This window comes from Amblyomma americanum, chromosome 4 (assembly GCF_052857255.1).
Source record: "Amblyomma americanum isolate KBUSLIRL-KWMA chromosome 4, ASM5285725v1, whole genome shotgun sequence".
Lineage (NCBI taxonomy): Eukaryota > Metazoa > Arthropoda > Arachnida > Ixodida > Ixodidae > Amblyomma > Amblyomma americanum.
The window spans coordinates 128,809,576-128,835,509 of NC_135500.1; the positions used below are offsets into that span (position 1 = coordinate 128,809,576).

Below are 25,934 nucleotides of genomic sequence, written 5' to 3' on the forward strand. Positions count from 1 at the left end.
ATGACTAGGCATGCCATTATTTCTCTCGCTGGTTAGAATGTACTTATTGTGTTTCACATTGAATGCAGCTAAGCTCAAGAACCGAAAAGTAAAACAGGATTTCTCATCAATTTAGAACACTTTACCACAAAGTGTATGGGAGGCTTCCACGGGGATTGTTTAAAAGCCTCCATAACTTTTTTTTACATACAAGCTCTGCTTTGTGAACTTAGCTTCCGCGCAAAAAAAGAAAGAACCCTTTTCATGAAAAGAGAGAATTTAGCGGGTGTTTTACAATCGCTGACATGCTACACTGCGTGAGAAAGGCAATCAGGGAGAGAAAGACGGAATAAGAGAAGTGTAGAAATACAGGTAAAAAGTAAAAAAAAAAAATTAACCCCTGATTCATTTCGTTAAACTAAATGCGATGTATATAGGTGCGCTAGTTTCGTCAATCTTGGGGATTTTGCTGCCGGGGTTAAATCGGGAGCTGAATTGAGGGCGATCAATTTTATCGATGCGGAGTAAACGCGAAAGCATGCGCCCTTTCGGCTCCGGCTAAGTAGTAATGAGGAGCACATCAAGGACTTTCTTGATACCCAAGTACTTCGTTATATCAGGGTTTTTCGTTAGATCTTAGTGTTTTGTCTCTCACACCGCTCCCCTACAAGACGAAAGGGGAGATTTCCCTCTCTGTTTTGCCACCTGTCGACTGTGGCAGGTGCCTCTTCCGTTAGTTAACCACCAGACAAGACGACTTTTTCGCCAGCGAGATACTTAGTCCAAATTCGAATTCGGCGCGCAAGCTCTTCTTCTTTTTACTTGGGTTTCGGTTTTTTGATCCGCTGCGCACGCATGGAAGTTGATGAAGACGACGGCGCGCAAAGCGCAGCGGGGACTTTCAGTTGCCATCGTTTTTGAGGCAACAACAACGACTTTCAGTTTAGCACACGGGATGTTCGGCGGCGGCTATAGTCAGAAGGAAGCGCGCCCGAGTTGTATCGTGATATTCCTGAAATAATTGAACATTGCTTTATAAATTGTAAGGACGTAATTCTCTTCTGGGGTGTCTTGCAACGGACCTTGAAAAAGCGGATTTATTTGACTTCCCATGCCATTCGATACCTCATTGCAGTGCAAGATGTTGATGAACCTCTTGATATGTTATTTTCTGATTGGACTACGCAGCTTACGGGAAAACTAGAATGCCGGACCACCACTGTGAATCAGTTGTTTGGACGAAATCTCATTTCTGCCGAATGATTGTTCAACTGAGGAAAGTGTACGAACAAACGGACTTTGAACCGAAGTGGCGTTCTCCCTTGGTGAAGTGCTCAGCTTTACTTCCCTTTGTTACTCTGTCCTTTTGAGATGTCTTTAGTGGCATTTCATAAAACCTTTGCAAATAGTTCGTCTAAATATAACATATGTTCAGTGTAATAAATGCCATGTAAAAAAAACGCGGTGATGGCGCAGAGGTGCAATGCAATGACCAACAAAACGAATCTGTTCGCACCGCCCCGTGTTCGAAGCTCACTCGCGGCCGTACAGTTTTATTTTAGCTTATTTGTGGTCAGAGGCTTCATCCCGACAAGACGGCGTTTTCGCTGGCTCGATAAATAAAAAAAATGCAGCCATTTCATTTGAGCTGAGATGCATCAACGAGTAACGCTATACAAGATAATAACCGGTGAAGTTCGATATCCTACAAATGGGCTGACAAAGTTCACTGTATTTTTTCTGTTATCACGGTGTCCGCTCACACTGCGATTGTTTCTTTTTTTCTTTTTCCTTGGGGTGCTGTTTTTAGTTCGTTATAAAGTGCTTATAAAATGAGTTATAGTCTATTCCTGCATTTGTTTAACGTCATACTGAGCGCGTGCTGCCCAACGCAGCCACTAAAAGAAGAGAGAGAAAATGAAAAAAAAAACTACTAAAACTAAAGAAGTCGGCCGCGATACATAGACGGCGGCCGGCATACGTTTAAGTCGCTTTCGTCATCCCAACCTGGTATGAACTGATTAATCGTGACTGCGTCACGTCACCTCCGATCCTTTTTTGTTTCTAATTATCCGTATGCCACCACGGGCACGCTGTTCCGCCTGCATGCAAATCAGTGTCTTTCGCGGCGACCTTCAGTCTTTTCGATGTGACCGAAGGCGAGCCACTTGCCCGCTTTTTCCTTTGCTCCGCCCGCGCCGACGGAGCTGGGTATTATTTGATCACGTCTATAGAAAACGGCCGACTAATTGCCGGCAGGTTTTCACTCCATGACGCAACACTCACGACTGGTTCGCCGGACATCACGGGCGCGTCTTTTGTGGCTGCCGCTGGCTTCTCCGTTTCACGAGCGAGATACGAACATCATCGCGGCCGTCGACGTACAGTCGTGAGCAATATTAGAGGGAACAAATAGCATTCATTTTTTTTTATTACTCCGTAAATATTTGTGACATGCACTTTTTTGTGTTTTGTAACTAGTTTTCCTCTTGGCGTATTATAATATCTTGAAGTCGCGTTCATAAATAACCGAAAAATTCGCAGTTTTGTGCACAAAGCTTGTTCCCTCTCAAACTGCTTACGACTGTGCCTAAAAAAATTTAGTAGACAGTTCACGTACTCTGTAGACTGTGTATGGCCTGTAGGGAGAAATTGTTGTGGGGATATATACGCACATCTGCCCTCAGGCAAGATAACCGCTGGTCCTTAAGTTTAACGGAGTAGATTCCAAGAGAAGGCAAGCATAGCAGGACCCGCCGTGGTGGCTCAGTGGTTAGGGCGCTCGACTACTGAGCCGGAGTTCCCGGGTTCGAACCCGACCGCGGCGGCTGCTTTTCGATGGAGGCAAAACGCTAAGGCGCCCGTGTGCTGTGCGATGTCAGTGCACGTTAAAGATCCCCAAGCGGTCGAAATTATTCCGGAGCCCTCCACTACGGCACCTCTCTCTTCCTTTCATTTTTCACTCCCTCTTTTATCCCTTCCCATACGGCGCGGTTCAGGTGTCCAACGATATGTGAGACAGATGCTGCGCCATTTCCTTTCCCCCAAAATCAATTATTATTATTATTATTAAGCATAGCAGGGGTTCGAAAGTTAGGTAGGCGATTGGGATTTATAAGTTTGAGGGGCTACGGTGGCCGCAGCTGGCACAGGACAGGGTTAGTTAGATATGAGAGAGGACTTTGCTCTGCAGTGGGCGTAGTCAGGCTGATGATGATGCCCTCAGGTTGCCGAATATTCGTACAGAGATAGCGTTATAGGGAACATATTGGAGTCGGTGTCTTGTTTCATAGCAAAAAAAAAAAAAACTTCTGCGTTTATCTGTTTGTCATTGAGAATGCATTTCACGTGAGCCTACGCGGACTTGGCAATGGGGGTAGTCGGAACTATGCGCCCCATGGAGCCGTGGACCCAGGTGGGCCTCTAGCGAACGCTGTTATTGGGGACTAGGGTAGGGATGGTTATCGGCATCACTTCTATCCGTCGATGGGCATGCGGTTTGAGATATATTTGTTTGTATACAACGGCGGTTGGAAAGACGAAGTAGAGGCGTCAAAGCTTGCTGAAGTATCTTTTCAGGGACGATAAAAAGAAGATAATTGGCTGATTCTTGACTACAGGTTGGCTTGAGAAAAGATTCCTTAATACGCTGGTGTTGGCAGAAGTGAGCTGAGCGCGCTGTCTGGTCTTATCGCTCTTCCTGCGGTTAGGGCAACAGGTTTCAGGACCTAACCCCCAAGGACTGTTGACGTTTGCTGTCTTCGCAATGGAAGTTTTGCATTCTTTATAAGTGCGAAATATGCTACTCGGGGAATGTATTGCTACAGGAATGCACTGCTCCGCAAGTGTCGTAAGATAGACACATGGGAGTTTCGCGTTCTGTGCTAAAAGTATGAGATACGTGATGGTACTGTCAAAATAAAAAAAATTCTAATTGTCTTTCTCTTCCGCATTACACATTAAAGACGCCTTAGTCGTTGAAAGAGAAAAAAAATAGTATTAGTGAAACAAAAACTTTGGCATCGTTAATGCTGAAGGCAATGAATTATGTCCGGACGAAAACCGAGTTCTAGGTTTAGAACCTTCGATAAGTACGGATTGCTTTTTCCTCGTTTGATTTTTTTCTGTCCGAACGGCAGTGGCGTACCATAAAATGATCTGCTGTGTTTTACCTGCGTCAAATTCACAAGGGCGAATTGACTTGATCAGCGTGCTTACGTCAGCATAGCTGCTGCTATGCCTGGGATTGTGATGCAAGAATTTTGTCTTGGTTTCAATCTAGTAATCGTCCCCAAAAGCAGTACTAATCAAATCAAAGATTTAAAATATCGCGTCCAAGTAAGATTCGAGGTGACCAAGCCTTTGAAGCTAATTAGCGCGCCTTCCTGGTTACAGGCGTGTGGCAGAGTCGGTACAGTCACGGACATAAGCTTGCGGAATGCGGTTGCACACAGTAAATATTTAAACTTTGCCTATCTAACCAGTTAGCCGGTATTCTTTCTATAGCCATATTGAAAAATGCGTGTAGGGTTGGACGGGTCAGAAAATAGGATTATGGCACATTTCGTTTGGTTTTATAGTTTTAACGTTCCAGAGCGACTCTGCCTATGAGGGAAGCCTTACCGGAGGGCTTCAGATATATAATTTTGGCCAAACGTGCACTGACATAGCACTGTGCACAGGCCTATAGCATCTAGCCTCCATCGAAATGGGACCGCCGCGGGTGGGATCGAACCCGCGACTTCTGTGTGATGTCAGTGCACGTTAAAGAGCCCCAGGGGGTCGAAATTATCCGGATCCTTCCACTACGGCGTCCCTCATAGCCTGAGTCGCTTTGGGACGTTGAACCTATAATACCAAACCAAATGGGCAATACTGACCCATTCAAACGTAAGCACAATTTTCAATACGGATTGGATAGAGCCTGTCTGTCTTATGCTCACCGGACTGGGTATACAGCTTACATGTCTTCTTATGCTCCCAGTATTGGATAGAGGTTACATGTCTTATGCTCTCAGGATTAAATAGAGCGTGCAGGTCTTCTTATGCTCCCAGGCATTAGTACTGTCTCCGCACCCCATAAACTTTTGTCCGTGACTTCACGTACGGAAACTTTGTTGGTTACGCTACTTGTAACCTGTGCATCATGGTTGCAAGCAACTTACCAGACCGCAGAGATGACCGAGTTGTTTGGACATCCGCCTCGCATGCGGGAGGTGCGAGGTTCGATGCCCATTGTCGACGGGTTCCCAACGGTGATCCAGTAGGTACAAGCGTTCCCTAGCCTAGCGATCGGCGGCTTTTCTGGAGTGAAATGTCTGGGAAATGGGTGTTTGACCCCATCTCGTGTAGACGGAAGATTTCTTGTGCCATTGCGCTCTTCGCCCAAGGGTGCTCTTGTGTCATAAAAAAATTATTATCATAACCAGTAACGTATATAGCTTCTGCGGTGGGTGCGGTCGGGCTAAATAAAACTGTCTGTGCTCTGTGCTGCATCCGCATAAGCAGCTTCGCGATCGCTTACGGAAAACACTTTCAGAACGAATTCGCGAACAATGCCTGGCTACATTTAAAATGACGCCAAGCGTATGTTACGCAGCATTTGTGTCTCCGGTTGCCTGAGAAGTCATCGCTGCATACGAGCTCACGCTCAGATTTCCAATGCTCTGATCAGTATTTAACAATCGAAAGCAGTGACCTCACATCGCAATCTGAAACAGTCGGCAGTCGTTTCATCTCTGGCAGACGATCGAGTTGAAGTTAAGGTTTTTTCTAGTTAGTAGCGAGACTATACAACGGCACTTGCTCCGCCAGAAGGTCACTTAGCACAAATGTTAAAACAAAAGCCTTCCCGATTAGTGGCGCTGTGACGTGTACTAAAGGGGCTTGTCACCACGCGTAGAAACGTTCCTAGCTGCCTCCATCACCACTTATGGTCCAGTTCACTGAACGTGGCAACTGAGTTGAGTACGCTGCGAATTAGGAAATCATGCTTTATGTGCCCCAGATACTACCTTTCCAGAAGTAAGAGAATGAGTATCTTCATATATGGATATTATTTGAGTGCGCTCTCCCTCTCTCTCTCTCTCTCTCTCTCTCTCTCTCTCTCACACACACACACACACACACACACACACACACACACACTCACACACACACACACACACACACACACACACACACACACACACACACACACACACACAACACACACACACACACACACACACACACACACACACACACACACACACACACACACACACACACACACACACACACACACACACACACACACACACACACGAGATAAAAACAAGGGCCTGATGAAAGGCCAACATAAAGTAAAAGCGTGCTCGTTCAATGAATAATTTTCTCTGTGTCTGATGTTCCAAAGAAACCATGTTTTCTTGAGAAGTCGTTTTTGTTTTTGTTTTTTTCATCGTTGGTTGTCTCCCCCGCTCTCGACGCTCATAGTCCGTGGAGGAAATCCGAGTAAACAGCCTTCAGCGCGGCTGGCTCTTTTTCTTTGTTTTGCGGTTTCCTTTCCACTCGCGTTTATCATCCCTCCGTACAGAGAGCCAAGGGTAACTGGCTCGCGCACACCCACTTCGAGCTCCAAGGATCGCCTCGGCGGCACGTCCATGTGTCGCAACGTTACGCGTGCGTGCGCAGCGCGCGCCTTACCTTCCCCTCCCCCCCTTTCCCCATCTTCCATCGCTTTTATCCTTTGTTTCTTCTTCTCCTGCCCTATGCTTTGAAGAGCTATTTTCAGCGGGAAAGCCCGCAATCTCACACTCGATCGGTAGTCGGCCACTCTGATCGGGCTTTTAGGCGGCGAATGCCGAGACGGTGATTGTTGCTTGCTCTCTCGGGCGGCCAATAAATGAGGTAGGAAAAGAGGTTCGCAATGCGCGGAGGGAGGCTGGACAGCGGGCACAATCAATACTTTGCCGGCATCGCTTGGACGCGGTGGTGGCCGTGATTGTAATACGTCTATGCCGCTGACAACGTCCGACGTAGGCGTGTCCCGTCCCAGGGGCTTTTTACGCTTCCGTCATTCTATTGTAATGTGCGTGGTGTCGACAGCTTCGATGAGGACTCGGGGTTTTACAGCCGGAGGCAGGGGCGCTTTGCAAGCGTACGAATAAGCGAAATAAGCATAAGAATGAATAAGAAGAGAATAAGTATACGTATAGCGGAAAGCCTCAGCTTAACATTTACCACCTTCTGGGGCTTTTGCTTTGCTTCGTTTTACATATTTGGTTACCAGGCTGCGTGTAGACGTTACGTGTGGTGATCCATTCTACGACATCGGTACGGAAAATTTACACCGTGACATTGCAGTCAGTCGGCTGGATTTGTACCTGTTCTGCGAGTTCTTTGCATAATCTTGGGTTGGGCCTGAAATAAAAAGAAGGAAAAGAGAAATTATATCATCCGAGATGGAAATAGAAACTTGCAGGGAGTGGATAGAGCATCATGCCTCATAGCGTGCATGATTCACTGTTATCGTCCCCTGGGAGCTAATCACTGTAATATTCGTCTTTCTCATTGCGAAGTCAGGCAAATAATCTTGCTTGGTCTTTGACATCCACCGCGCAGTCCGCAAGCCACACACTGAGCGTCTGCAGGCGTTGAGAAACTATGTACTCCGTTTCATACATCAGGTGCAACGCTGTTAAAGGTACGGAAGTAGTCCGCGTGGGAAAATAAAGGGAGGCGTGTTACTCCGCTCTTGTTCTGTTACCGAGTGGTCTTAGTCACGAGGAAGCGACAGCGTGTCGTCTGCAATAAGAGGCCATTTAATTAAGCTCATGACAAATGTGTCATGTATTAAGCCTGCAGGCAAAGCATTTACTATGTTTCGCTCACCACAAGGAACGCACTACTTTTTGGTCGCGGATGCAGGCAGCGCAAACAAGAGCGCTAGCTTTAACAGCGTTGCACCTGATGTATGAAACGGTCTGTAGACATCGAATACGCCTACACCTGAGTAAAGAAAGGCAGTAAGCTGTCCTCTGTTATTAAAAGGGAGCGCGCTAGAAGACAACTTACTCTCTTTTTATTCCTTTCTGTTTAGAGTGAGAGCCATGGCTGATTATCTTCTCTGCAGCTCTTTGGAGAACGTCTCGTAAAATTATAGCATCACGGCGCAAAACAAAACAGCGATAAATGATTCCGGCTGACTACACAGGTGGTAGGGACCGCATGCCATCATACTATACAAAGCTTCTAGGTGCAGGCCACGTTTAAGGAAAGTCAACGTATGTATGGCGTAACGAAGAACGTTCCCGAGGACGGTACGGTATACGGTATACATGGTTTAACGTCCCAAAGTGACAAATGGAGTATGATGGACACCGTAGTGGAGGGCTGAGGGTTAATTTCGACCACCTTAGTATTTTTAACGCGCACCGACATCGCACACCCCACACGGACGTCTTGCGCTCCCCCATGTTTTTGCTACTACTACTAACAGGCGTCCACTGATCCAGAGCAGCGGGTAATGTTATCGGTAACGTTTTTCGAGAGCAGTGACGTTACTGAATAGCGCGCATACGGCAAAAGGTCAATCTCCCGAATGGTTGCACCACTTGTACGAATGGTTTGTGTTATCCCAAGTTCTGGTGAGCATATACTTGCGTCTAAGCGATCATTTGACGACGTAGTCGCTGCACAGAGACTTAGTTACATACTGAAGGAACGGTCTTGCCGGTCAGGAAAGTGTGTGTCCTCGCGTATGGCAAGGAGAAAAGTTACGTATCGACTTGGGCTTGTTGGTTCATATTTCCGGGTTATAGCGCAACAAAGGGCAAGGGGCGGTGAGCGAGAATTGACACATACAGCGCTGTGTGTGTGTGTGTGTGTGTGTGTGTGTGTGTGTGTGTGTGTGTGTGTGTGTGTGTGTGTGTGTGTGTGTGTGTGTGTGTGTGTGTGTGTGTGTGTGTGTGTGTGTGTGTGTGTGTGTGTGTGTGTGTGTGTGTGTGTGTGTGTGTGTGTGTGTGTGTGTGTGTGTGTGTGTGTGTGTGTGTGTGTGTGTGTGTGTGTGTGTGTGTGTGTGTGTGTGTGTGTGTGTGTGTCACATCGTGCACGGTGACAAATGCCCGCTTCAAAGCTATGTAGATTTTCTCGTATAAGTTGGCAGCTGGTGGTTTCTTCGCCGGTTGAAAGAAAATAATTTTAACTATCACTTCGTAACGAAGTTCAAAATGGAGACGAGAATGGAAACCAAGCTTGGGGTTAAGTATATTACCGATTCGACTCGTCGTCATGGAAAGGCCTTGTTAGTTAAGTGTAACGCTTGCCCGATAGATTTCCCATGATTGTTGCACACAATTTCTCGGCACTCGCAACGCCAATGGGTTGCGGCGAATGCGAAACCAGCTCTCCATACGTCCAGCTCGCAAAATCGCACTCACTCTGAAAACCCGTTGCAAGGAGTCGTGAGTGCAGGTTGCCGAAATACATATCAACCGTCAGTTAAGTACCCACCTTATGGGGCCCATCTATACGGGGAAGCTTTATTTCAGCACTGACAACACGCCTATAGCGCTTGCCAGCTCTTGGAGCGGTGACGTCGCGCTCTGTCCCATGGAAGGCTGCCAAGCTCGCATCGTTTGTTCGCGGCCACCGCCGCTCGTCCGCATATGCGCGTATGTGCAGGGTCTGTTAGCGTGAGCGCGTCTGCCCGTGTTTGCCCAACGGTCATGCCGCGCTAACTTGGGAAAACGAACGGCTTGTCTCACGCTTCGTTCGACGCGGGCAATTTCGTTTGACGCGGGTGAAATCGACTGTCAGGCTCTTCCCACCTTTGCTCGTGCATACAGACCCCCCGAGACTACGCTAAAGACTTTCTGTGAATCCGAGAAGCGAAATCATCCGTCGAATCTCGTCTTTACCTTGTGTGTGTCGGCGGGGCGTCTTAAAGCGGAGTCGGCGCGCGCCGCGTGTTCGTGTATTTCTTGCAGTGCATGCAAAGCGGGTAAAATACGGACTCGCTGACAGCTGCCGCAGACAGAAAGAAAGAAGAAGGGAGAGAGTGTTAAGCCTGGCGGGGCTGTCATGAATATGCATGATAGAGTGAATGTGGAAAGTGGATTTGGCCGAAGGACTTGGCCTGATGAACGACCCTGGCTGCTGGGCCAGACACGCTTCTCCGGTAGTCATCTCGCTTGTCAGGAAAAGTTGAAGCTGGTCAATGTTTTTTCTTCTTTGTTTTCTGTTTCCAGGCCCCTAGAAACGCGCGTGTTTTCCAAAACAAGGGTGTTTCCGGATTGAGTCGGTCGCTTAGTCAGGATATGGTAACCACCATCCGGGCTTTTGCTTGTCGCGTGTCGAAGCGACGGCACAGAGTCGCTGGAGTGCTGTCCTTGCTGTGAGCGAGTGCTTCGTATGTGGAGGTTCCGCAGCGATAGGGCTTGATGAAGGTACGTCGCTTGTTCAACATTATTTGGTTTACGAATCTAGCTGGCGTACTGTGCACTCTCTGAACATGCGTCTGGGTTCTTTCCGGCCTCCTAAGTTCACTTGTGTCGCTTTAAATTTTCTATTTTCTAGCCTGAGTTTCACTTCGAATTGTGTTTTGTGTTTTATGCTATTTGGGTTTTTGTTTCGCACCTTTTAGAGCCGCTTTTAAGCTCGTCGCACCTATCCCTTCCTTAGCCTTTCTTGCAAATCTGTAATTAAAGGGTTCCTCAAAGACACACAGCCACAGGCCCAGAAGCATGAATTTAACGTCGTTTTGCTTGGATTCGTTGAAAGAGCGACACTCACGCGGAGTTGGAAGGAATATGTGTGTATATAAAAATGTTTATTTGTCTTCCTTGTTTCGGCGGGAACGGTCTTCTGTCATTCTGATAGACTGCGGTAAAGGTGACCCGTGGAAAGGTTTTCTTTTTCTCGCTCAGTTCTACGCCATTGAGATATCACTTCGTAGCGAAATCATTAGTAGTGCATTTTCGTAAGCTAAGAGACGTTCTGGACGTCCCTGTAACATGGCACATCTGACTGAGCGCTGAACAAACGTTTACTATCTCCTGAACAAAAACGTTCACTATCTCTCATTCTGTAGAAAAGAATCTCCTGTGGAAGTTAAGTTCTTGCTCGTTAAGATAATCACCAAATTTTAAAGTTAATATTTTGTGGGTCTTGAAAGATTTAGCATCATCTTAGAGCAAGGAACGTTTCTTCTCTTTCATAGTATAAATTAAGTGCGACTGGAAATTAAAGCGGCAAAACATGCGCAGTACACCCTAAGGGGCCGGTCCCGCATTTGGTTAGAGAAATGTGCATTCGGACGTGGAAGCATAGAGGCAAAAACGACGAAAACTTATGGGAGGAAAGGTAGAGTGGTCGATGTATTAAGTCTAGTTCTCCGAGCTCGGAGCTTGGGCAATTGGGATAGGGTGATGATGTGGGACGATTGGAATAGAGGGAGCATGGCTTTGAGTCTGCACAAGACTAGCGGCTAGTGTGTCTATCTATAAGGGGGGAAGTCGAATCGCGTCCTACTTAAGGAGCCAAATAAGCACAAGAGGGCTTAACAAATAGATTTATAGCCAAGTCATGGGCCCACAATATAGTGCTCAGAAAGAAGCCAGTCGTCGATACGGACAAATAAAATGGCTAACGTCTTCAGTTCAAGCCAGTGCGGAGGATAAAACGCAGTCAACAGAGTCAACAAGTATATATACTGTAACATAGTCAACAAGTATATAGTCATTAAGTGTGGGAAACCTGTTGTGAATAGAAGATTTTCCTATTTATTACGCGGGTTTCTCTACAGTGCGCTTAATCCAACTGATGGCGCCATTGGCCACAAGTCAAGAAAATATGAAATGTTACTTACGCGCTCTCACCCCTGAGAAGTGCCCATGGTGTCCTTGGTGAAACCACGCTGACATCTACTACATCGAAAAACTCACAAAAGCACGCTTTTATTTCGTCCATGGAAAACCAGCAGTTCAACCATTAGTTGGCCAATATATATTGCGGCGAAAACAACTTAACAATGAGGAATGCCGATTGCCACGTTATTTGTGAATAATGTGAATTTGTGCATGCGAATTATCAGAAATATTACAACTGCTATAACTTTGCTCATAATCATGCATGAACAGCGACGTATATGTCCGCCTTTCACGGACTTCCTTGCCCACTGGGCGTCGAATGACGTTTTTTTCTTTTTTTTTTCACGCGTTTGATTCGCTCTTTGCGTTTTCGTAGAACTCCTTCTAGAGCCGCTTTCGAGCACCTATCCGTTTCTCAGCGTGACTTGCTGTACTCTGTCACTAAAGGCTTCCTGAAGGCCACATTGCCACAGGCCCTGAAACATTCCGCTTTCTAATCCCGAAGTAACAGTTGCGATCGATATCGCTAATTTCACTGACGCGTATCAAACGAATGGCCGAGGTAAAGAAAAATGCTCTACATTTAGCTTTATCGGGCTTACATACATACCTCTACTCTTCTTTCCCTTTCCTACTCCCTTTCAGTAGCTGTTACATTGTGTAGTTAGCCGCTTGTAGACCCTTTACCAACAGCTCGATGACCGACGTCGTGTTGGACACTGCATTGTTGGAGGCACGTCCTCGTTGAACCGACGAGAGCTGGGGTATGGATCTCCTGGCCGGGGTTGTCGCGCTCCACAAGCCACGTATCTAGATAGTCCGGGAAAGTTGTATACAGTTTAATTCACGCTGCTAGGTACAGTCGCCATGAGCTGTTAAGAACGAGACACAAGTTTGTCACTGTGCCGCCCGGTACATCAAGAGGGTCTCTCTCAATTGTTTGCTGTTCTCGAATGCGTTCAGTTTGCATGGTCATGCGTAGTCAGGCCGGAAGGAAACACGAACAGCGCCTGTAAACAAAACATCTAAACCTGTATAATTTCAGCTGCAGTGCACAACTAGCCTGATTCATGTTTACGGGTAAAGGGTCGGCCCGCCGCGGTGGCTCAGTGGTTAGAGCGCTCGGCTACTGATCCGGAGTTACCGGGCTCGAACCCGACCGCGGCGGCCGCGTTTTTATGGAGGCAAAACGCTAAGACACCCGTGTGCTGTGCGATGTCAGTGTACGTTAAAGATCCCCAGGTGGTCGAACTTATTCCGGAGCCCTCCACTACGGCACCTCGTTCTTCCTTTCTTTTTTCACTCCCTCCTTTATCCCTTCCCTTACGGCGCGGTTCAGGTGTCCAACGATATATGAGACAGATACTGCGCCATTTTCTTTCCCCCAAAACCAATTGTTGTTATTATTAAAGGGTCGTAAAGGAATATCCCGCTGCAAAGTGGAAAAGTACGGCTATGCATGTTCGCGTTTCATTCCAGCCTGACTGTACGTACACTGCAGTAATGTGCTGCAGCTAGGAAATTTCTACGTTGACACCCCTTCGTTTTCAAACTTCTTGCATGCAGTGACCGAAATTAAAAGTCGTTTATCGGAGTGAAGGTGTTGTTGCTCCTCTCATATCTCCAGTTTTGTTATCCGCCCTTTACCTTTACTGCGAGTATACATGGATGAATAGATCTGTGGCCGAGCCCTCGAGAATCTGGCAATGCGGAAGCTTTCGTCGCTGAAGCAAAACACGCCGTACCTGCGCATCTCTCTAACCACGACCTGACCAAAAAATAAGACAAAGAAACACAAAAGCATGACAGAAACAAGGATGATCTCCAACCCCTTCGAGAGGAGCAGGGAGATACCCAACTGGGTCAGGCTGCCGCGACGTCTAATTGATCAATTACGGCTGGCAATGAACGTTAAAACCCTTTACGGTCCGGCTGATTGTACACTTCAGGCGGCAGGCAGCCCCCGTGCTCACTTATTGATAGTCGGCGGCCATTAAGGCGGCTTATTTGCGGTCTGGGACGGTGGCTTCTCGGCGAGTGGCGCGCGCTGCCGGCAAAGGGTGACCCCGCAAGGACGCGGGAAGGTCGCAGCTGCCTTCTGCCTCGAGGGGCAGCCATGCGGACGCGCTCGGGGGGCCTTGGCATTCGGGCGCCGCACGCGTGGGCTCCGAGCATGGGGCGGCGGAGAGGTGTACCGTATTCGCCTGGCTATAACCACCGCTCTTGATGTTTCAATACAGCCTTTTTCCCAACGTTCACTGCCTTTTATTTTTTCTCCATTGGTGAATCCGCAGTGTTACTCTAGGAAAAGTGTACTGGCCGCTTGTATTCGGTATACTTGAGAGGAAGGAGTACGGGGTTACTAGCACCTTTGCTCGAGTTAAGTGTAGTTTTCAAGCAGTTGTTTCTACTTTAGTCGAATGTTGCCGTTTGTTCGCGACAGAAATAATAATAAAGAACAGAGAGGACAGCTTTCGTGAGTGTTCTTATGTGGTGTAGTGTGAGCCGCCCCTTTATCAGCCTCCCGTGCGGGCCTTTCAGCGCGGTTATTTTCTTCCCTTTTTTGTCTTTTCTTTCATTTTTGCTTTTTAATTAAAGGGATTGCTCTCGATGCGGTAGAAGCATCTTTATTTCTCGGATTGCACTAATTCTCCTTCTAACATCATCATCATCAGCCTAGTTACTCCCACTCCAGGACAACGGCCTCTCCCGCTGACGTTCCCTTAACTTTGTCGTGAATCAGCGTAGACCACCTCATCCGTGAAAAATTAATCTCATCCGCTTACGTAATTCTCTGCCATACTCTGCTACGTTCGCCTTATCTTGAAATTCATCCTGTTACTCTTAACGACCTACGGTCATCTTCTCTTCGCATTACATGCCCGGTCCAGGATAACTTCTTCGTCTTAATTATACCTAGGATGTCATTCAATTGCTTCTCTTCCCTGCCCCACACTCCTCCCTTCCTGTCTCTTAGCGTTACCCCTATCGTTTTGCTTTCTTTTGTTTCTTTAGACAATCTATAGACTGTCCATAGACTTCTGTCTATAAAGTCTATAGACTCCCTATATGCAAACTCTAAAGAAAAGTCTATAGGCAATACAAATCCTTTAGGTAGTCTATATACAATCTATAGATTTATGGCTATACAATTTTAGTAGACTTTTGTCCATATTTACAGTCTATAGACAATGAATAGACAAAAAGAAATATCCATAGCAAGGCAATAGAGTCTATAAGAAATCTATAGACGGTCTATGGATAATTTTTGTAAGGGTTCAATCAAATTCCAAGTCTCCTCGTTAGCTTCCAGGTTTCTGTTTTTTTTATGATGCACGTCATACCCGAGCTAACACGGTACATACCAAACGAAGAGCCAACCCCTACGACCGGACAAGCGGTGCCGTCGCCGCCTCAACTTGTCGTTCGTTTCGCGAGCCGGCGCCTGTTTGCATGGGGAGAAGGGCACGGCCCCGTCTGGAAAAACCACCCCACGGGCCACGCGGGTCACCACAATGCTCAGCCCTGTATACTATGTACCTGCGCCGCTGCGGCTAGGCACCCCGCTGGTGAAGGTGCACCCCCCCCCCCCTTCCCCCGAGTGCTACGCCTGTCAAGACCAATCCTATTCGGAGGGAGGACACCCGCGCAATGAACGTACAAGAGGCAACGCCGGAACCTCGAGAACTAACTACGCCCTTCAAGAATTCGCGCACCGCCGGGCCGATAGAAAGCCGCCTTCCCGCTTATTTCTTTTTCTTCGTCTTTTTTTTTTTCGTTCGGTGCCTTATGTGGTTAGCAGTGCGTACGTGCACGCCCTGCGGTCGTTGCCTGGACCTTCCTGGAAGGTGCGAGTCCCTTGAACCCTGTCTTTGAAAGGAATTCCGACGATTGTTGCAGCCGGGCCGGTGCATGCTTTTTTCCGAGCCGCTTTTTTTTTTCGCGAAGTTGGTTTTGTGGAACGTGGGTGCAGAGAGCTTTCAAAAGACTTCGAAGGAAGAAAAATATAGCGTTATATTTCGGCTCAACGAGTCTTGCTGGGAAGGAGAATTAGCTAAGTTAAGCACTCGTACACCGATTGTACGGGTGTGCCTCGCGTGAAATATGCAACACATCTGAGATCATTCTTGAGTCAGCGTCCTCATTATTTTATTTGCAACTCGAGAGCCGGAGTGAAATGGTTGCCGGCGCACATTTTGCAGAACTTGAGTTCTGGTGGCGATCTTTTCTTCTTCGCTTCCTACGCATGTCTTGATATGAGTAGTGGTGCCGCTCTATTCTCTGGTGCATTGTTATCAGTCTCGAAGCGAAGAATCACTGAAAAAGAGTCTCTAATAGGCCAGTTTCTGTTGCTGCGATACATTGCCAGCAATTCGGGACAAGCACTTCTAGTTCCCTTGGCTGCCACCAGGTAGCGCATGGTTTTGAACATTCAAAAGAAAGAGAGAGAGAGAGAGAGAAAGAAAGAAATAAAAAAGAAAGAAAGAAAGAAAGAAAGAAAGAAAGAAAGAAAGAAAGAAAGAACGGTGGAGTGGCTCAGAAGAAAACGTGACAGGCTGCTAGGCTTAGTGGCATTGGCTGGGTGCGTCACTTATAACAGGTGTCACCTATAACACCTATAAGGTGACGCGTCACGTATAATAATGTTTTTTATAACATTCATTGTTAGCATTGTAATGTCGTCTCCCCCCCTCCCCCCCCCCCCCCCCCCAAAAAAAAAAGAATAGCACATAACAGAAGATCACTATTCTCTTTGTACAAAGCATGCACATTTCATTGGATATTAAGTTTGACCTCCGAAAAAAAAGAAAGAAAACTTTCTGCGCAAACGTTGCAGGAACGCTGGGATGCAGGCTATTTCGAAGCTTCTTATGGTGAAGCTGTAGCGATCCAGCCGTCTAGAGTTACTTAATGTTTTCTATTAAGTCGTCCTGCAATTGTGTGCTCCCTGGTATCAAGAGCGTCTAAATCCTACGTAAAATGGTGGCCTCTGTGTGGCATGGTAATTGTTCTAATAACTTTTAGACCATGAAGTCCTTTTCATTTGCATTCACTTTGATAAGCTGTAAGTGAAGACAGAATTATCTCTATTTCTACGAAATCTACTAACCGCAGGTATAATAAGAGACTCCCTAATCTAGATTCAGGCTCTGGAAATCGCTGGGTGAAATTATTATAACAAGGATTAGAATTACATTCGCGTAAGCCATCATCTAAACCAGACAAAACCATCGCCCATTCTACAAGCGGCGCTTTGCAGTTGAGTCGTCGCGTTCGAAATAACAATATTGCTGGACTTTGTTCTAACAGCTGGGCGCCCCACCCCAGCTTTTGTGTGCAAAGTGCTGTGCGCGTGTGTGTTTTTTTTATTTTTTCCTCTTTGACAGTACGCGCGCACGACCTGGACAACTTTATTTGGACTCTGTAAATAGTGTAAATATGACTACTCCTTATGTCCTTTCTTGCTATCCCCTCACCTCTTTCGTTTCTGTTCTTCATACTGCCTCCTATCCTTTATTTCCGCTGCCCCAGCTCAGGTGCCGCCGATAAAGTGTGCCAGATGCCGGGGTGAGCAAAAATCTTTTAACTTCTTTTTTATTATAATTTTTTATTTTTTATTAAACACTTACTACTACTACTACTACTTTGTTCACGTTCTGATACTATGTGTCCCCGTTTGAATTCTCATGCCGCCTTCGTAATGACAGTTCAGGCTACCCCGTGTTCCTAAAAGAAAAAAATAGAATGAACAGGTCACTTCTTGATAGCTGCCGCTGCAGTAGCCCGCCTTCTAGTTAGCATCTGAGACCGCATTGTGGACCCATTAGCTACAGCCGCTAACGTCCCTGTTAGCGCAAATGACTTGCGATCTGTCGCGACGTGACGTTGACCCTGCGATAGCAATCAGCGGCCTAGAAAAACAGCTGTGACATCGAGGCTCATAGCCTAACAGAGCCCGTCTCAGAAACCAGGAAAAGCGCACGTGAAGTTGCCCACAGCAGCGTAATACAATGACGTGACTATGACGTCGTTGCAATGCGGCTACGCTCGCGTTCCAGCGGCCCACTTTTTGAGGGAGACTTTATATAGCTCTCCTTCTCGTGCTGACTGGAGGATTCGCTCTTTTCTTCTTCGGCTGTCGGTTCTAGCCTTCGGCAGCTCTTTCGGATTACTCCTGATTTAGCCCCTGTGCGAAGGAAAGATCCGCGTTCCTAGTTTTTTCGTTTGCTAGATACCTATATATTATATATTCTTACGAGAGGTCCTAGAAGAATGGCAGTGCTACTTGAAGTGACTTGGACAAGAACCGCCAGGAAATCGAATATCGGTGTGTTCGTTGCCTGAATTCGCAAGTCTATGACATGCACTTACATTATTATTAGCATATCAAAAGTTAAGGCGAGTGTGGCTTTTGGAATGTGTGCCGTAGATTGAGGCTTTTAAGAACCTGAGAGCCTGAATTCGCTCTGATGCGTAGATGTTTGTGACAACAAGCGCGGAGAACGAGATACAATCTCCTGTAAATGTCGCTCGTGATGACGTCACTGCCGTGGATACCCGGGATCGTACTTTGAGATTTTGCTGCGTTTGAACCGCATCAGGCTCTTCTTCCGTAAATGTACGCAGCCTTGTCGGTGCGTCTAATCATTTGCTGATGTTTCCGAAATATGAATGCGAAGCTTTGTTTGAAGTTTTCAAGCTAAGGTACCCCCACGATGAACCACTATACCGATTTTCTGCGTTTTTCAGACGTCTAGTACGGGAGACTGCGTGTTTGAGAGTCTGAATCCTGTGTTAACAACCGTGCTGGTTTCTTCCTAATTACGAGCGCAGCTGTCAGTGTATAACTGCGAATTCCAGACATGTTTCTGGCACCTTTGTGAGCCCCGACGTTGACGCGATTGGAGGACCTTTATTTCTACGCGAGAATACAGCTTGTACAAAGCTTGCGCGTCTTGTGTCAGCCACAACTAGGAGAAGAAAATTCGTGCTCGTGAGCTGCTACTTTCGTTCCTTAGCGAAGATGAAACTGCGTGCCTATGAGACACGACATAGCCAGATGATGGAAGAAAGTATTCCCTCCTGGAGTTTCTCTGCCTGTTATTTTTTCGGAGCCTCATGTCTCAATGCGCGTATTATTTTCCGAAGTAAGAGACGTTGTTGTAGCCCTTGGCATGCGCCTAAAGCTTGGATCATTTCCTCTGCCGCAGGAGATGCATCATGACGACCAGCAGCTGACCAACGACCTGTCCGCTTCGCCCGACGACGCGATGGAGTCGCTAACGGACAACACGGCCGTCGGGTCGTCGCCGGCCGATGGGCACGTCAACCCGGCCTTCGTCTCCGGCCACGGGGACGAGCCGAACCACCTGCGCAGGAGCAACCAGTCTCCGGCGTACATCGCCCAGAAGAGCATCGAAGAGGAGAAGAACGCCGTGAACCAGCAGCAGCAGAACGGCAAGATCCTCAACCACCACCGGATCCAGATCCCGGAGGACGCGGTCATCAACTACGACACGGCGCGCACGCGCAAGTCGCTGCAGGCGCGCAAGTCGGCCAACGGCGACGTGGTTGCCCTGGACGTGTTCACGGACTCGGCCAAGGCGCAGGAGGCCCTGATGGGAGGGTTGGCCAACGGCGGCGCCGGTTCCGAGGTCTCTAGTCCCCTGACAGGAAGCACGGCGGCCACCGGCGACGCCGGCACCAAAATGTTCGAGGAGTATTTCATCCCCGTCAACACGCACAAAAAGTTCCTCCGGTAGGTGGCGGGTATACAGACTGCTAGCATGTTGTTCATGTTGTACCTGCAAGGGTTGGAGACCAAGCTAGAGGGGAGCGGACTAGGCTTCAACCTATCTTTTTTCAAGCAAGGGGAATTGATTAAACAGACATTACCCGGACTAATATACGCGGACGATGTAGTGATAATGGCTGACAACAAGGAAGACCTGCAGAAGTTGTTAGACATATGCAGTACAGAGGGAGATAGATTAGGCTTCAAGTATAGTAAGGAAAAATCTGCAGTCATGATATTTAATGAAGAGGGCGGCGAGCATAGAATACAGGAGTTCGTGCTAAATGTAGTGAATGAGTACAAGTATCTTGGGGTGTGGATAAATAACAGTGTTGAGTATCTGACAGAGCATGAAAAATATGTAATGAATAAAGCTAGTAGGAATGCAGCTGTCATGAAAAATAGGGCACTGTGGAATTACAATAGGTATGAGGTGGTAAGAGAGATCTGGAAAGGGGTGATGGTCCCTAGCCTGACCTTCGGTAATGCGGTCCTGTGTATCAGGCCAGATGTTCAAGCAAGGCTGGAAATTAGGCAACGGGGAGTAGGGAGGTTAGCTTTGGGAGCAGATGGCAATACACCAAATCAGGTGGTACAGGGTGATAAGGGATGGCGTCTTTCGAGAGCAGAGAGGCTAGCAGTAAGATAGCATTTGAGGAACGATTGGGAAGGATGGAGGAAAAGCAGTGGGCTAGGAACGTTTTCAGATACCTGTATATAAAGAATGTTGACACGAAATGGAGAAAGCGAACTAGAAAATTGACAAGCAAATATCTGGACAGCAGTAAGGGGGCAAATCAGCAATTATCGGTTAAGAAAAAGGTTAAAGAAACAGAGAGAGCTTTGTGGAAAACAGGGATGCTGACGAAATCGGCACTGGAAACATACCGGACCTTTAAACAGGAAATTGTCAAAGAAAATATCTATGATAATTGTAGGGGAAGTTCTTTGTTGTTTGAGGCCAGGACTGGAGTTTTGTGGACTAAGACGTATAGAGTCAGGTACCAGGAGATAGACACTTTGTGCATTGCGTGCGGAGAGGAGGAGGAAACGGCTGAACACTTGAACTCTCCTGTAAAGGGCTTCACCTTACAGTGGAAGGCAGCGGGGCTGACTTACCCAAGGCATTGGGGTTTAGGGATAGTGAAGGGAAAGTGGATTTTAAGAGGTTAGAAGTAACCAAGCGAAGGTTATCTGATTGGTGGCTAAAAGCAAGACAGGAGTAAAATTTCACAAGACATGGCTAGGTGGCTTGAGCCACCGCCCGATGTAAAGGGTTCAGCCGTATCCATCCATCCATCCGGGTGTACGGTGAACGCGCGTTGACACGTTACGCCGCGTGAGGCCGCATCGCGACCGGACACAGCAGCTACCGAGCCTAGCGGCAGAATTGGCGTGGCATTCCTGGAGCTCTGAAGATGCGGACAGTGGGAGTAACGTTCTGCTAGGCTTCTGAAGTACCGAATAAAGCTGGAAATCGCTGCGTTACTTGCAAAGCGACCTCCACACCTTGAGCTTCTTGTTGGCGTGTAACGATACGAGGACATGATCAAGACTTTATTTGATAAGAGCTAGGACATATCCTACACCAATGACCTTTACCCCCGCAGTTCTGTCTTCATGCACCTGCAGTGCCTGTTTTTTTTAATTGTTTCATTATCCCGAATTCTTCGCCAGTTTACGAAACCAGCAATAGATGTCTGTATTGTTGTTTCGGAGCAAGGGATCGTAGAAGCGCGTCGAAATACAGCTATCAGCGCCTCGCGCTCGCTAATGCCGCGCGGTGGTGCGAGGCACGACTCTTCTACCAAGGTGCGAAACCGTACAAGAAGGGGGGGCAAGCACGGCTGATCTCTCGACTCTCGCGCGCCACCGCGTCCGTTTCAGTTGCAAGGGAGCCAAGGCCGCCGAGGTTTTCGGGCGGTTCTTCCTTTTTTCTTCTTCTTCACGGCTGCCGCAATCGCATCGCTTTTCTGGCAAAGCCCTCCTGGCTGCTGGATGCCGCGCGGCCTCTTCCCTCGCCGTATCCAGTTGTCTGGCCCTCCTCCCGCTATAAGGTCGTTGTGACGTGAGCAGTGAAGTAAAATGTCCACGCTACACGCTTCGCCGAGTTGGCACGCTCGCTTGACAGATTCGCGATGCCCGTCGATGCATGGCTGCCGCGCGGCGCACTACCTTGTTCCTCGTGGGGGCGGCCCTCATCCTCGTTCGCCACGGCTGTTGTTGTTTGCCGTGTATTCGTGCGGGCTGGCTTTCTCTTTGGCGAAAACTCCGTCCCGTGGAACTTTGTTCGCGTCCTCTCGTAAAATGAGGGACGACCGGTGGCGAAGGGGCGAGACTAGCCGCGCACTTTTTCCTGCCTCCTTAGTGGTGCCCTCCTCCGGCTATCTTTACGAATGAAACGGTCCTGTTAGCGGCTTGTGTCTGTTCCGGCTGTTGGGTTTCACAGTAATTGATGTGACTGCGTGTCCGTCCAGGTGTGCGTGCGTGTGTGTGTGGGGGGGGGGGGCGCACATGTGAGCTGAACGAGGAGATAATGCGGGCCTTTGTTATTGACGAAAGGAACCAGTAATGGCTGCAGCGTAGCGTTCCGCCTGCAGCTTATCTTAGAAAACCTTGGACGTGTATTGGATTATGAACGAAAACATATTCGACAGAAGTCTGTTTGGTTGGGTTCTTGAGATAGTTGAGAAAAAAAAACTGACGCCAACGAATATTTTATCTTTGCCAAACGTTTCGCGACCAACTCGGTCCCTTCTTCAGGCGTGACTAAAATGTGCCACAGCAGCGGGGTGCTGGCACATTTTAGTCACCCCTGAAGAAGGGACCGAGTTGGTCCCGAAACGCTATATGCAGCAGGCAATACGGGTAAAGTGAGCATAAATTTTATCAGAGGTATACTAAAAAAAATCTGTGGTTCCCGAATGAAGACCTCACAACCTTTATGCACGCTGATCCTCCAAAAGAGTATGCAGTTTTATTTAAGTTCATTCTGTCTTCCGTCATTTTCACTTCGTTGGAGGCCCCTCATGTGGGCATTATATAAGGAACGGAACGAAAATGAGGAACTACAATTAACAGATAACTATTGTTAACTTCCAGTGGCTAATTCTGAGTTTCAACAGAACCCTAGCTCATGGGGCTGTTTCACTGGCGCTAAGTATCCGAATCACTTTTTAACTAGGAAATTCTTCTTATGACATCAGTTTTATCGGCCAAAGCGCATGAATTGCGTGCCATTGTGCCCGGATTGTCGTACAGCTCAACGATCGCTTTGCGCATGGTATATGCCGGGAATATCTTGTCTGGTTTAGTGTATGCAGTATAGTTAGGCACGTCTTCCCTTGTATGAGGTACCACGCCGTGTTAACCAGGAAACAAATTACCTGGAAAAACATGAAACCTGATTTTTGAAATGAATTCGTGAATGTAGTCACACTTAATTAATTTGTAAGTATCATAACGTATCATAACCGCTGTAATATTGAAGTGTAATTTTCGCCCGAATGTCTTCAGTGCTATCCTTATCCTATGTACCGCAGCGGTGGCCTAGTGGTTGAGCATCCGCCTCGCATGCGGGATGTGCGGGGTTCGATCCCCAGTGCCGCCGGGCACCCACCGGTGATACAATGGGTACAAGCTTCCCCGTGCCTGGTGCTCGGCCTAAACAGGGTGAAACGCTTGGGAGATGGGTCTTTGACCCCACCTTGAGTAGAAGAAAATACCTTGTGCCCTGGCGCATCTTTGGCCACAGATGCACCTTGCGCGATAAAAATTCACTATCATCATCATCACCTTCTTAACAGTATTTCCTAATCCGATTTACTGTAAGTTCCGGAGTGAAACGTATACATTGGACCGCATTTTGCTAATACCGCCAAAGCGCTAATAATTCTCAAACTCAAGGCACGATGACTGCATCGTTATGGCACTGCGCCACTTAAAACACTCTTACTGATGGTTTCTCTTAGAAGATAGAATACTGCACTCTAAAAAAATTTTTATGGACTGAATAGCAACCGAATGATAAATGCGACACTTTTTCCTCCTGTAAATAGAGAAGGCATGACAAAGTGAACATCGGGATTACTCTGTAATTCTTTTTAGTCTAATAGTTGGTCTTCTTTTTGTTCTCTCATTTCAGCGGCGAAAAGCTTTATTTAACAAAAGAAAAAAGAAAAGTGTGTTCCGGGTGGAAGCGCATGTTCTTCTGCTGTCTTCTTCTCATGATCTTAGGCATCGCTGTTCTAGTGGGGGTGTTAGCAGCAAGTAAGTACGACCTTTTCTTGTTCGCTTTCTGCGCTGAACTAAAGGTTCCGCCAGGGCACGTCACGTAATCTAACAATGCACTGAAGGTTATGAAAGTGTTCAGTGGCCATTTAATTTTCCTAGGCCACCTCTGACACTTGCCTTAATTGTTAACTAGCCATGAACGGGAAGACAATGCGTCATGGTGCCCCTGCCAGCACCGTCGAACCTTAATTCCGCGCTCGATGTCTTTACTTTGTACGAGTAGTGGTTGCCACTGTTGACCCAGAGAGCTCGCTAAAACCTCTAACACTTTCCTCGCCCGAAGCTAGAGCATTTAGCATCCTAATTAATGCTGCCCTTCATGCTGTAGTAAAAGTAAAACCCAAACAGTTTCTGAATTGTTGCGCAGACCTTATCTTTAATGCATGCGCAGATCTTATTTTATGCGGCTGGCTTTTAACCTTGTGATGTCTAGTTAGAGAAACAATCTCGATTACGGCTTATGTTTATTATCCCTAGTCATTATTGCTGTGTTCATGTCCAAGTCTGCTAAAAGCGCATTTGCATTTTTGATAATTCATAGTCTAATTGGAATGATCGTAATTGCGCAAGTCATAAGGGGGCCGATGCCTTACTCTTGCCCAGCACGTTTAAACGCTGCGAAGTCGTGTCTTATGTATTCATCTCTTGTTCGTTTATCGCAGCTGGGTTCCTGCTGAGTGAATCTAAGTCCTCTCCAAAGTCCGTTCATGTCGACCCAAGTAGTCCGAGCATGTACGCCGGTTCGTCGACGTCCAGGGGTGCGCCGCAGCCAAAAGAAACCACTTCGCCGCCCTATCAGCAGTCATTACCGCCATCATCGCCGCCAGTCGTAGTCATTTCAACCACCACTCATCCGACCATGGAACCGACCCGGCCTCCCGCCTCGTTAGTCACCGACCCCCATCAGACCTCCGTCACTACCGCCACCAGCACTAGGGAGCATTCCACGACGACGTCGCCTGCCGTGACGGAACTCACGACGGACAGTGAGACATCGACATCAGAGGCAACGTCCACATTCCGCGGCCCCGTTGAGTCTCCCGTCACCGAAAGGGTTCCAGTGACGACCGATTCATCGACTGCTACCACCGACACCGTCGAGACGGATTCGAGGGAGACCACGACGCTAGACGCTCACTTCTCCGGCGTGCTGTCGACGACCCCTGTTCCGACAACGATGAGCGTGCCATCAGCGTCAGTCGCGACCCCCACGTCCACTGAGACACCCTCAACGGAGTCGCCGAAAGCCTCGACTGAGACGACCACCAGTTCACCCATCGTTGGTGTCCCAGAAGCAGCCACGGAAGCGCCGACTACCACAGAGGTCTCGACGACCGTAGACTCAACCGCTCAAGCTTCGGTAGCTGCTACTGACCTCGCACCAACGACGACTTCTGTCTCGGCAACTTCGGGGGAGGCGGAGCCAGGGGCTACTTCCACCGAAGGTGTGACTTCCGAAAGCGCGACAACGCCTGGAGCGACCGAGAGTGCGACGAGCCCTGAGAGCACCACCACCGCATATGAGGCCACAATGACTTCGGTGACGGAACCTTCGTCGCAGCCAGACTTCGAGGCGGTGACTACGACAAGCTCGACAATGCAAGGGTGGTGGTCGACGGTTACGGAGCCTGTCACTACCGCTGGCATGGAAGAGCGCACTCCGACAGAGCACTTTCCTGTTCCCGGTGAGAAAATTGTTTTACTGCTCGGCGAAAGGGGCGTTTGCGTCGGCTAGCTTTTGTCTCGCGTCAGAAAGGCGCTAGACAGGGCAGGAAAGCGAAGAGAGCTTAGCGTACAACGCATTTTCTGCGGCTAAGTGGAAACGGCGTTTTGCGAAATTTTCGAAGCAGATACTGCTCAGTCCAAAAGGTCAGTATGACCAACCGGTCTATCCGGAGGCATTAAACGAGACGAGGGAATGGTAAAATCTACCTATTGTCCATCTTGTTTATGCCTACTGAACCGCTCGCCGGAGGGCTCAGTGGAAGTCATAAAGGCTTGGTAGAACAACTATT

General features: G+C 47.9%; 1 protein-coding gene across 4 annotated transcripts in view; it reads left to right on the forward strand.

Annotated features, from left to right (window-relative positions):
- The window catches only part of LOC144128348 (uncharacterized), a 161,824-nt gene that overhangs the window by 96,389 nt on the left and 39,501 nt on the right, over positions 1-25,934 (forward strand). For all 4 annotated transcript variants that reach the window (XM_077661683.1, XM_077661685.1, XM_077661684.1 and 1 more), the window contains exons 2-4: positions 19,043-19,590; positions 23,771-23,895; positions 24,582-25,604. In XM_077661683.1, the coding sequence (XP_077517809.1) occupies positions 19,043-19,590; positions 23,771-23,895; positions 24,582-25,604 (1,696 nt within the window). The remainder of the gene's footprint in view (positions 1-19,042; positions 19,591-23,770; positions 23,896-24,581; positions 25,605-25,934) is intronic.